The sequence below is a fragment of the Neoarius graeffei genome, chromosome 18 (genome assembly GCF_027579695.1).
Source record: "Neoarius graeffei isolate fNeoGra1 chromosome 18, fNeoGra1.pri, whole genome shotgun sequence".
Taxonomy (NCBI): domain Eukaryota; kingdom Metazoa; phylum Chordata; class Actinopteri; order Siluriformes; family Ariidae; genus Neoarius; species Neoarius graeffei.
In genome coordinates, this window is record NC_083586.1 from 18081011 (window position 1) to 18093876 (window position 12866).

General features: G+C 43.6%; 1 protein-coding gene across 6 annotated transcripts in view; it reads right to left on the reverse strand.

The window, feature by feature from the left end:
* LOC132865963 (uncharacterized) overlaps nucleotides 1-12866 on the reverse strand; it is a 46008-nt gene that overhangs the window by 25586 nt on the left and 7556 nt on the right. For 4 of the 6 annotated variants that reach the window (XM_060898473.1, XM_060898472.1, XM_060898469.1 and 1 more), the window contains exon 1: nucleotides 6187-9721. In XM_060898473.1, coding sequence (XP_060754456.1) covers nucleotides 6187-6864 — 678 coding nt within the window. In that variant the 5' untranslated portion in view covers nucleotides 6865-9721. Of the gene's footprint in view, nucleotides 1-6186; nucleotides 9722-12866 lie in introns of those variants that run through there. The other 2 variants (XM_060898471.1, XM_060898470.1) reach the window with 1 other exon arrangement.

Here is a 12866-nt window from a genome sequence, read left to right on the forward strand (position 1 = left end):
AGCTGGTGTTTGGCCACAATATACGTGGCCCCTTAAAAGTGTTGCAGGACCAGTTCATGACCAGTTCCCCTCCTAAAACCAATGTTTTAGATTTTGTGTCACAGTGTAGAGCCCGATTACATAGCGCCACTTCGCTGGCGAGGGAAGCCCTCTCCGCTTCCCAGGAGGATATGAAGAAGCAGTATGACCGTAAGGCGGTGGTGCGCCAATTCCACCCTGGTGATCAAGTGCTTGTGTTGCTACCGGTGCCTGGTTCTGCTCTCACCGCCCGGTTTCTGGGTCTGTATGTGATAGACAAAAGGGCATCGGACACGGATTATATCATCCGCACCCCTGAACGTAGACGTAAAACACGACTGTGTCATGTAAACATGTTAAAACCTTATTTTCCCAGAGACCCATCTCAGGTGCGGGGCAGTGCTGGGCAGCCGGCTTCCCTGGTGTGTGCTGAGGTACTAGCGGATGACTGACTCAATGTGCCCTCTGGTGGCCAACAGAGTGGTAGATTAACAAATTCTGAGTTTCTGTCAGATGCTGACTCCCGTCTTTCTTACCTCCTGGCCGAACAGCGATATGAAATTCTGAGCTTGTTTCAGTCCTTTCCCGCCTTGCTTGGGGATGTGCCATCTCGTACCAAGGTATTGCAGCATGATATTGACGTGGGGGGTGCTGCTCCTATTAGGCAACATGCCTATCGATGCTCAGTAGATAAGCGTCAGCTAATGAAGGCTGAGGTGGAGTACCTGGTGGAAAATGGTTTAGCTAAGCCTAGTCACAGCCCCTGGAATTCCCCGTGTTTGTTAGTGCCAAAAGCTGATGGAATGCCCCGTTTTTGTACTGATTTTAGGAGAGTAAATGTGGTCATGGTGTCAGATAGTTTCCCTTCGCCCCGTATTGATGACTGTGTGGACAGTATTGGTCCGGCCACTTACATCACAAACTTAGATCTCCTAAAAGTGTACTGGCAGGTCCCGTTAACACCCCGAGCATCCGACATCTCGGCTTTTGTGACCCCCGACCACTTCATGCAGTACACAGTCATGGCATTTGGGTTAAAGAATGCGCCCGCTACTTTCCAGTGCTTAATGCACCAAGTGTTGGGTGATGTTCCACAGTGTAACGTGTATCTCGATGATGTGGTAGTGTACTCTAGTAAGTGGTCGAGCCACCTGTCCACCTTGAGGACAGTATTTCAGCGACTGGCGGATGCGAATCTAACTCTTAATCTTGCCAAGTGTGAATTTTGCAAGGCTACTGTTACCTATCTGGGTAAACAGGTGGGGCAGGGGCAGGTCCGACCGGTGGAGGCTAAAATCACGGCTGTGGTAGCCTACCCAGTTCCCACCACCAGGCGTGAGCTGCGCCGTTTTTTGGGCATGACAGGCTATTATCGGTGCTTTTGTAAAAATTTCTCTGTTGTAGTCGCCCCTCTTACTACTCGGTGTAGCCCGAACGTCCCTTTTGTGTGGACCACCGAGTGTCAGCATGCTTTCGAAGCGGCTAAATCTCTCGTGTAGCGCCCCTGTACTTGTTGCACCTAACTTCTCTCTTCCCTTCCAGCTAGAAGTCGATGCTAGTGCATCCGGGGCTGGCGCAGTATTGCTCCAGAGTGATGGTAGCGGGGTTCCTCACCCAGTGTGTTTCTTCTCTGCAAAATTCAAACCCCATCAGCTGAACTACTCTACCATTGAGAAGGAAACCCTAGCCATGTTACTTGCTTTACAGCACTTCGAGGTCTATGTAGGCTCAAGTACACTCCCAGTGACCGTGTACACTGACCATAATCCCCTCGTGTTTCTGGCCCAGATGTACAACCATAACCAACGGCTGATGCGTTGGTCTTTGTTGGTGCAGGGGTACAACATTGAGATTAAACACAAAAAAGGGGTTGATAATGTAGTAGCTGACGCTCTCTCCCGTGGGTGAGGTAAGGAATTGAAAAATTGTAAACCGGTACTCCCTACCACTTTCCTAAACAAACTGGGGTTTGTTTTTATGGGTGGGGGTGTTACGACCCTGGTGCCAGGGGTCGTGTGTGTGGTTATGTGTGGGTGCATATGTGTTTTTTTTCTCTCTCTCAGTGGACGCCGCTTCCTCTTATACACAGCTGTTCCCACTCACCTCGTTGAGAGGCCATGTTAAAAGTGAGAGGGAGACGCCTTTCGAGAGGGTGTGTGAGCCGGTGGGCTCTGGCGGTGACAGTTAGGAGAGAGTGTTGTGAGCTGCATCTACTGGTAGCAAGAGCGTACTGCTCCTTTAAGGGGAAAGGAGTGTGCGTAATCCCAGATCTGTTTGGTTGTGGTTTGTTTGTTGTAGTTTTGGTGAGAAAACTTGACTCGTGTTTGTTTTTCCTTTGTTTGGAGACCAGTAACTTTAGTTGTTGTTTTTTTTCTATTTTGTGAATAAAAACGGTTTCCGTTTCGGCCCCTGAGTCCGCCTCCTTGTCCTCTTTTTCCTCCCGGGTCGTTTTGGTTTATCTCTGTTGCTTCCCCCATTTTGCCATGGGGAACGTAACAGGGAGATTATCAGTGGTCTTGTATGTCTTCCATTTTCTAATAATTGCTCCCACAGTTGATTCCTCACACCAAGCTGCTTACCTATTGCAGATTCAGTCTTCCCAGCCTGGTGCAGGTCTACAATTTTGTTTCTGGTGTCCTTTGACAGCTCCTTGGTCTTGGCCATTGTGGAGTTTGGAGTGTGACTGTTTGAGGTTGTGGACAGGTGTCTTTTATACTGATAACGAGTTCAAACAGGTGCCATTAATACAGGTAACGAGTGGAGGACAGAGGAGCCTCTTAAAGAAGTTGTTACAGGTCTGTGAGAGCCAGAAATCTTGCTTGTTTGTAGGTGACCAAATACTTATTTTACCGAGGAATTTACCAATTAATTCATTAAAAATCCTACAATGTGATTTCCTGGATTCTTTCCCACCATTCTGTCGCTCATAGTTGAAGTGTACCCATGATGAAAATTACAGGCCTCTCTCATCTTTTTAAGTAGGAGAACTTGCACAATTGGTGGCTGACTAAGTACTTTTTTGCCCCACTGTATGAATTAACACAAGCTAGCTAGGCTAGATAAAGAACTGAACAAGCTACTGAAATTCCTTCACAGCATTTGGATAAGTTAGCCTGCTTTTTGAATCAACTTGTATATTAAAATCCCCAAGAACCAGGATAGATGGGTACATAGGACACACAGATGAGAGTAGCTCAGAGAAATCAATAATAAAATCAGAAGTAACTTTGGGAGGCTGGTAGATAAGCAATAATAATAGACTACCAGTAGATTTCAGAGCAAGACATTCAAATGATGGAAAATCCTGTATGGGCACCGATACAATCTTATAGCTGGAGTGAAAGCACAGCGAAGCTGCCCCCACGCCCACTTGTACGTGGCTTATCAATAAATTCATAGCTACGGTAGGTGGAGTAGCTTCATTCAATGTTATAAATTCATTAGGTATCTGCCAGGTTTCAGTTAAACATAACAGGTCAATATTCATATCAACAATTACATCATTAATGAATGGTGCTTTTTTATTGAGAGACCATACATTGAGTAAGGCACAATTCACATTCCTGGAAGCAGAATTCTGGGAAACTTTTGTTAAAGTTATGGGGCACAGGTTCTTAAAGTCCACAACACAATGCTCTGCATGATAACGATTTGAGTTCCGAGTCTGACTCCAAAACGAGTCGATGTTGTTCATGTGATGATAGCGGGCGAAACTCCGACCAGAACCCCTGTGTCTATATTTAGGGCGACGCAGGATGCCAAGGTGTTGATGTGCACAAAGGGTTTCAGGAACTTTGTAAAAATTGTTTCGCAGAATGTGAAGATAAGCAGAGGAGTATCTCCGAACCATATCTGCCTTGCTAGGACACCAGCGTGGATACTTAAGTTCACTGCAAAGCCAGCGATCATACTGTGACTCCTGTACAAGGAGCCAGAGCAGAACCACAATTGTAGACCACATTTGGGTGGATGACATGTGACAGATAAAAGGCTAATCCAATATGCTCAGTGGTTTAAAGCACCAACGTTCCAGCCTGAACCAACTAGCTTGATAATACAAACAACGCATGCAAGACCAAAGCCCTATGCCCTGGCATTTTAGTGCATTAGCAAACAAGTGTAAACCACTAATATTCTTAAGGACAGGCGATGGAGGTAGCCAGATCCTGCAGAGTGGATCAGCACTATCAAGTAAGAAACTCACCTACTCATAAAGCAAGCAAGAAACTTACCCAAAAAGTGATATTCTAATCAGCAGAGTACCCATGAGAGGGCTCACACATGGCAATACCAGGTGCAGGACAGGTGCAGCAGCAGTCCAGGTAGTATTTGTTAAACAAGCACTATGGGCAGGTAGACAGTTCAGAAGAGTTTCTTGATAGCTGCACAGTTAGCTTATCCTGGGCAGCAGAGAGTGAGTAGTAGTAAAATTCTACACAGATAGAAGAGTTGCACCACTGTTTATATTCCTGGGCCAGTGGCTCAGGGAGCTCAATCCCATAAACAGTAGCCTAGAGTCCAGACAATCCAGAAGCAGCAGAAGTCAGACAGGTGTTGAACAGCAGCAAATTGCTCCAATATGCACATAGTAAACAATTCCATAAACAGCAGCCTATAATCCAAACAGTCCAGAAGCAGAGAGGTGTTGATCAGCAGCAAATTGCTCCGATATGCATGTAGTAGAGGTAAAATGCAGTTTAAAACCATTAACAACAGGCAGATAGTATAAAGAAAATCACTTAAGTCACAGCAATTCTGTAGAGTAGTGGCAACCAAAACGCACCAGCATTCACTCATGACCGCAAGTGTAACATCGCCGGAAGTCGAGAACCTTCTATTTCTCTCTCTCTCCACCCTGTGACAACCTTCCATTTGTCTCTCTCTCTCACTCACTCTCTCTCTCCACCCTACAACAACCTTCCATTTGCCATCAGATTTTCACACAAGTCCTGAAAGTAGATAAAAAGAGAACCAAGTTAAACAAATGAGACAAAAATATTATACTTGATCATTTATTTACTGAGGAAAATGATCCAATATTACATGTCTGTGAGTGGCAAAAGTATGTGAACCTTTGCTTTCAGTCTCTGGTGTGATCCCCTTGTGCAGCAATAACTGCAACTAAATGTTTGCGGTAACTGTTGATCAGTCCTGCACACCGGCTTGGAGGAATTTTAGCCCGTTCCTCTGTACAGAACAGCTTCAACTCTGGGATGTTGGTGGGTTTCCTCACATGAACTGCTCGCTTCAGGTCCTTCCACAACATTTCAATTGGATGAGGTTCCAAAAGTTTCACATACTTTTGCCACTCACAGATATGTAATATTGGATCATTTTCCTCAATAAATAAGTGACCAAGTATAATATTTTTGTCTCATTTGTTTAACTGGGTTCTCTTTATCTACTTTTAGGACTTGAGTAAAAATCTGATGATGTTTTAGGTCATCTCATCTCATTATCTCTAGCCGCTTTATCCTGTTCTACAGGGTCGCAGGCAAGCTGGAGCCTATCCCAGCTGACTACGGGCGAAAGGCGGGGTACACCCTGGACAAGTCGCCAGGTCATCACAGGGCTGACACATAGACACAGACAACCATTCACACTCACATTCACACCTACGGTCAATTTAGAGTCACCAGTTAACCTAACCTGCATGTCTTTGGACTGTGGGGGAAACCGGAGCACCCAGAGGAAACCCACACGGACACAGGGAGAACATGCAAACTCCGCACAGAAAGGCCCTCGCCAGCCACGGGGCTTGAACCCGGACCTTCTTGCTGTGAGGTGACAGCGCTAACCACTACACCACCGTGCCGCCCCGTTTTAGGTCATATTTATACAGAAATATAGACAATTCTTAAGGGTTCACAAACTTTCAAGCACCACTGTGTGTGTGTGTGTGTGTGTATTTTTATATATATATATATATATATATATATATATATATATATATACACACATTCATTTTTTTAAATTTGAGATCCTGGATTTCTGATTTTCATGACATGTAAGCCATATATATGACTTTTTCTTTCTGTCTTCCCATCAGGTGGGTGGGCCAGCCTTGTGATTGGGTGGGCCAGGCCCACCCTGGCCCCCCCATACAACCGGGCCCGATATTCCCAAGATGCACAACTATGTTAACATTCATGAGGAAACCCCACATACCTGGGTACAAGCCTGACAGTTGACAACCTTCTCAGCCTTCTCATTGAGATCACTGATATCTGCTAGATGTGTCTTGGCAATCAGAGCACCAATTTGTCCACCAGATTCTTCTTGGGCCATACTTGGTTTGTTTGCATCAAAATGTGAGGCAGTTAACTTGACAGGTGGAGTAGAGACAAGGGTAAGAGAACCATCCAGGGCAGCAACAGACACGGTGGACTTGTTCATCATGGTCGGCGATTTATCATTTCTGTCCTCTGCACTTTTGCCAGTTTCCTTCTCTTCCTTTTGGTCTTCGCTTTTGGCAGGTTTCAGTTCCTCAGTGAGAGCATCATCCTTATGTAACTCCGTCTTGCTTGTCCTCTCATTATGATGTAAAGCGAGCGTAGCCAGTTTCAGCCTTCTTTCTCTGGCACTGTAAGGTTTATTCAGCGTCCTGGCAAAGACTCGCATCCGCTGCAGCACCTCCTCGTGGTATTTTTTGTTTTGCTGGAACTGGTACAGAGAAAGAGTTGAACGTTTAGGCGTCTTGGATCTCATTTCCGGTGCCAATGGGGCATCAGCTGTTACTGGACTTTCAGGTGAACTAGAAGGAACTGCATCCATGCTCAATTTTGTGATGTCAGAAACTTTATCACACTGAAACAGAAGAGGAAGACAGTAAAACAGTAAGTACATGAGGAAGAAGCTACTGGGTCTTAGTAAACAGTCAAGCCTACCTACTACTGTACCTCTGTTATTCAAGAGTTCCAGGGCTTAAACTTGTTTAGATATCAAGGGTTACGAGGTGGACGCAAGCGAGAGGAATTTAGGCCAAGAAGCAATAAATTAGTTCTGGATGTGGCAGAGAACAGTGGTAAATCCATCCCTGTGTTACTTGGAACAGGAAGGACTCCACACCACCGTCCTCTCAGGGTTATGGCTAGAACCAATCTGGTTCCAATCACCAGACAAGTAACATCTACTGATAGCAAATCTAACTCGAATTACACTGTGCCCAAATTGTTATTTCCAATATCTGCAGTCTCATGAAATCCAAGAACTGAGTTCAAGCAGCTGTAGCACTGGAGACTGATTTGAATAAGAATGACACTGATATTTCCATTGTATCGCAGACACATCTCAAATCAGACATGCTAGATGCTATTGTCAACATACCCGGCTACATCATATTTAGACGGGACAGGAACTGGATTGGTCTGGTCTGGATCGCAGATGCAAAGGTGGAGTTGCAATCTATAGTATGTGAGGACTAACTTGGACGTCATTGATGTTTTTAGATAAAAAAATCTATGAACTGATGTGCTTGACTTTGAGATTACCCTTGGGACATTTGCTATTCGTGTGGAGTATCTATCATCTACCCGAGCCTACATACCAGACCTCAGACCTTTTGCAATACCTCGTTCATTGAGTGAACAACGTGCAAGACAAACACCCTAGAATGACCATAGTTAGAGGTGGGGATATAAATCAGCTTGATCCCAATGAACTGTCTGATGACTGCATGGTATGCTCTAGTGAATTTCTCAACAAGAGGCAATGCATGCTTAGATAACATCTTTACAAATCGACCAGACCTGTTTGGGAAATGCACTGCATATACTATATCGATAAAAACAGCTCACATGGCTGTCATACTCCCAGTGGGGACAAAACTGAAACCAGTTCACCAAAGGGTCCGTATCCATGATCTTAGGAAACATTGGAAGGAGGATTTCTATCTTGCACTTGCGAGCAAAAGTTGGGAGAGTGTTTTAAGTGCAACCGATGTTGATCAGGCTGTGAAAAATTCAGAGATTCTTATTCACAAGCACATGGACAGGTATATGCCATTCAGGACAGCGCACATGTCATCGTGTTACCCAGAATGAATTATACCATTAGTGAAATCTTTATTGCGGGAATAATTGAGAATACCTCCCAACAATCTGGATCGGTTATGAGAGCTCAACAGAAGAAAAGAGAACATTATTGCCCAGAACAGACGGAATATACTGCAAGCACCAGTTGGCTCAGGGGAGGAGTGATGGAAACACATGGATTATGTTTCACAGCATCACTGCACATTGGCAAAGGTCACACTGGATAACCAGTCACTAGTGGATCTGAACAATTACATTGCTGATTTGCGTTGGGACACAGCGTACAGGCAGACGTCTCCTGCCGTTGTAGGTGATGGGGTTGAGGTTCCTGAGATCTCAGAAAGGCATGTGTGGAACTGTTTGCAACATCTTAAGACAGCTGCCACTGCTTGTTGTCCCATTTTGGGTGTGGAAGAACCATGCAGAAATTTTCACACCTATAATCCATAAGATCTGGAAACTGTCCCTGTATGTGGCCTATACTGTGGAAAAGAGCTCACATGAACCCCCTTCCCAAAGTAAATATTCCCAAGGAAAAAGCTACAGAGGGAATGTACTGCAAGCACACCTGTGATTGCGCGTGCCTTCAAGAAGTCCATGTACAACACTCATGCTCGTGACACTGTGGAAGAGCACTTAAGCTCTACCTAGTTCATGTACAGGACAGTAGGCAGCTGCACAGATGCCCTCGAGTATGCAGTACGCATTCTACAGCTACCTAGATGATCCAAAGTGTAAAGCCTTCCGAAAGTTGGCTATGGATTTTCACATGTTTGGTAGCGGTAATCATGAACTATTGTCTGTTTAGCTCGAACAACAAATCTTTAAATCCTATTATTCACTGGAACTTAAGTTTTCTTGAAAACATGCAACAACGTGTTATTCATAATACGGTGTCTTGAAAAAGTATGCATCCCCCTTGGTGTTTGTCCTGTTTTGTCGCATTACAAGCTGGAATTAAAATGATATGGGGTTAGCACCATTTGATTTACACAACATGCCTACCACTTTAAAAGGTGCAAATTTTTTTTTTATTGTGACACAAAACAATTAAGATGAAAACACAGAAATCTGGAGTGTGTATAGGTATTCGCCCTCTTTTGTATGAAACCCCCAATTAAGAGCTGTTCCAACCAATTAACTTCATAAGTAACGTAATTAGTTGATTAAGATCCACCTGTGTGCAATCAAAGTGTCATATGATCTGTCATATGATGTCTGTCTAAATCAACCTGTTCTGGAAGGACCCTGACTCTGCAACACTACTAAGCAAGCAGCATGAAACCATGGAACACTCCGAACATGTCAGAGACAAAGTTGTGGAGAAGTATAGATTAGGGTTCTAAAAAAATATCCCAAACTTCGAATATCCCACAAGGCACCCTTAAATCAGTTATTGCAAAATGGAAAGAATATGGCACCACTACAAACCTGACAAGAGAAGGCCGCCCACCAAAACTCACAGACCAGACAAGGAGGGCATTAATCAGAGATGCAACAAAGACACCAAAGATAACACTGAACGAGCTGCAAAGATCCACAGCGGAGATGGGAGAATCTGTCCACAGGACCACTTTAAGCCGTACACTCCACAGAGCAGGGCTTTATGGAAAAGTATCTAGAAGAAAGCCATCTGTGGTTGATAGAAGAGAGCAACTGGACTTGCTTGAAAGGTCTTGAAGACGTTTCGCCTCTCATCCGAAAGGCATCCTCAGTTCTGTCTGTCTAACAGGGAGTATGAAGTATGACATCTATCAGCCACCTACAATGCAGCCATCAGCATTCTGATTCGGATTCTATGATGATCCATGAGAGGATAAATACTTGATACTCCCTATTAGACAGACAGAACTGAGGATGCCTTTCGGATGAGAGGCGAAACGTCTTCAAGACTTTTCAAGCAAGTCCAGTTGCGCTCTCCTATCAACCACAGATTACTATGTACCTGGATGACTGAGTATCTTCACAGATATCTAGAAGAAAGCCATTGCTTAAAGAAAAAAAAAATAAGAAAACATGTTCGGAGTTTGCCTAACATCATGTGGCAGACTCCCCAAACACATGGAAGAGGATTCTCTGGTCAGATGAGACTAAAATGGCCATCATGGGAAACGCCATGTGTGGCACAAACCCAACACTTCCCATCACCCTGAGAACACCATTCCTACAGTGAAGCATGGTGGTGGCAGCATCATGCTGTGGGGATGTATTTCATCTGCAGGTACAGGAAAGCTGGTCAGGATTGAAGGAAATTCTGGAGGAAAACCTGTTTGAGTCTGCCAGAGGTTTGAAACTGGGATGTTGGTTCACGTTCCAGTAGGACAATGACCCTAAACATACTGCTAAAGCTACACTGGAGTGGTTTAAAGGGAAACATTTAAATGTCCTGGAATGGCCGAGTCAAAGCTCAGACCTCAATCCAATTGAGAATCTGTAGCATAACTTGAAGATTGCTGTACACCAACACAACCCATCTAACTTGAAGGAGTTGGAGAGGTTTTGCTTTGAGGAATGGGCAAAAATCCCAGCGGCTAGATGTGCTAAGCTAATAGACAGAGACCACAAGAGACTTGCAGCTGTGGCTCTACAAAGTATTGACTTTGGGAGGTGAATACCTATGCACACTCCAGATTTCTGTTTTTCATCCTATTGTTTGTGTCACAATAAAACCTGTCTTTCCAGAACAGTTTGAGTTATACAGACATCATGTGACAGATCATGTGACACTTTGATTGGACACAGGTGCATCTTAATCAACTAATTATATGACTTATGAAGTGAATTGGTTGGACCAGCTCTTATTTACGGGTTTCATACGAAAGGGGGTGAATACCTATGCACACTCCAGATTTCTGTTTTTTTTTTCATCTTAATTGTTTGTGTCACAATAAAAGTTAATTAATTAAAAAACAATTTGCACCTTTAAAATGGTAGGCATGTGTAAATCAAATGGTGCCAACCCCCCCAAAAAAATCCATTTTAATTCCAGATTGACCAATTTCTCACGTGATCTAAGGATAATAATATGAACTGCAAACCATCAAAATGTAAAGAGCTTATTTTCCACAAGAAAGGCTATGGACAATATCTATCACCTCTTCATAGCATTTCTCAATGTGTAGAATTGCTTCTTCTCGGGATAACATTTCAAGAGAATTGTAAATACACTAAACATGTACAGGCTCAGTTAACCAAGGCAAATAAATGTTTGCATGTAATTAGGTCGCTCAGAAAGGAAGGTTTCGCTCAGGTCGAGATAGATCAACTTTTTAATACTTTAGTTTGACCTTATTTTTGGTCTGGACTCTATTTATGGTGCTTCCGACTCAGATCTTACACAAATTCAGAATTTTTTAGACAGATGCTATAAACGGAAATATAGCTCAGACGAAGTAAATATTCGTATTCTCTTAGAGAAAGTAGATGTTAATATACAGCTGTGGTCAGAAGTTCACATACACATGGGCATAATTGTCATAGTAATTTTGGGCTGTTAATGATTTCCTTGAATTGTTCTTTTTCCAGGGTGGAATGATTGTACAGAATACATCTTTAATGACTTCAAAAAGCAAGAATTGAGTGCACAAGTTGGAATTTATTTTGGATTTTTTTTCTAATCCACACAGGGTCTAAATTATACATACAGCCTCAAATATATACATACACCCCAAGTAATATTTGGTTAAATATCCCTTAGTAAGCTGCACCTCGACCAAATGCTTTTGGTAGCCATCAACAAGCTTCTGGAATAATTCTGGCTGGATATTTGACCACTCTTCTTGACAGAATTGGTAGAGTTCATTTAAATTGGTTGGTTTCCTGGCACAGACCTGGCTTTTAAGAGTAGTCCACAAATTTTCAATAGGGTTGAGGTCAGGGCTTTGGGAAGGCCATTCCAGAAGCTTAATGTTAGCCTGCTTTATCCATTCCAAAACCAGTTTTGATGTGTGTTTGAAACCATGTTTCAACTGTTTAGCTGTTGATTTGAGGTGAAGAATTTGGAGGTAGTCCTCCTTCATTATACCACCCATTTTGTGCAATGCACCAGTACCACTGGCAGTAAAACAGCCCCAAAGCATGATGCTACCACCACCATGGTTGACAGTTGGTACAGTGTTCTTAGGTTTGAAAGCCTCACCTATACTCCTCCAAACATACCTCTTGTCATTGTGGCCAAATAGCTCAGTCTTTGTCTTGTCTGACCATAAAACTTCTCCAGAAGGCATTTGGCTTGTCCATGTGAGCAGTTGAAAATTTCAGTTGAGCTTGAAGGTGTTGATTTTGGAGCAGGGGCTTCTTTCTTGGTCGGCACCCTCTCAGTCCATGGCAATGTAAAATTCGCTTCACTGGGGGCAGTGATGCTGGCATTCCAGCAGTTTCCAGTTCATGGCAGGCTTGAGCCTTGGTGGTTCCTGGGTTCTTCCTGAACATCCTAACCAGCTTCCTCTCATCTGAGGGTGACAGTTTGGGTCTTCTTCCAGACCTTGCCAAAGTGGTGACATAGCCAAATAACTTGTACTTATGTACAGTTGTTTGAACTCTTGGAATCTGCAGTTGTTTAGAAATGGCTCCCAGAGACCTTGCCAACTTGTGCAAATCTACAATTCTCCTTCTTAGAGCTTCACTGAGTTGGTTGGACTTTCCCATGGTTCTGAGTATTGGTCAACCCAATGAGTGCTGTCAAACAAATCCGTTTTATGCTTGCAAAAAGAGAAACTACCAGTTGTAGCCAATCATGATCACTAACAAGAAGTTAATAGGCCTTGACTTTATTAAGTTAAGACAGATTTAAGTGAATGTACAGTCAAGCCAGAA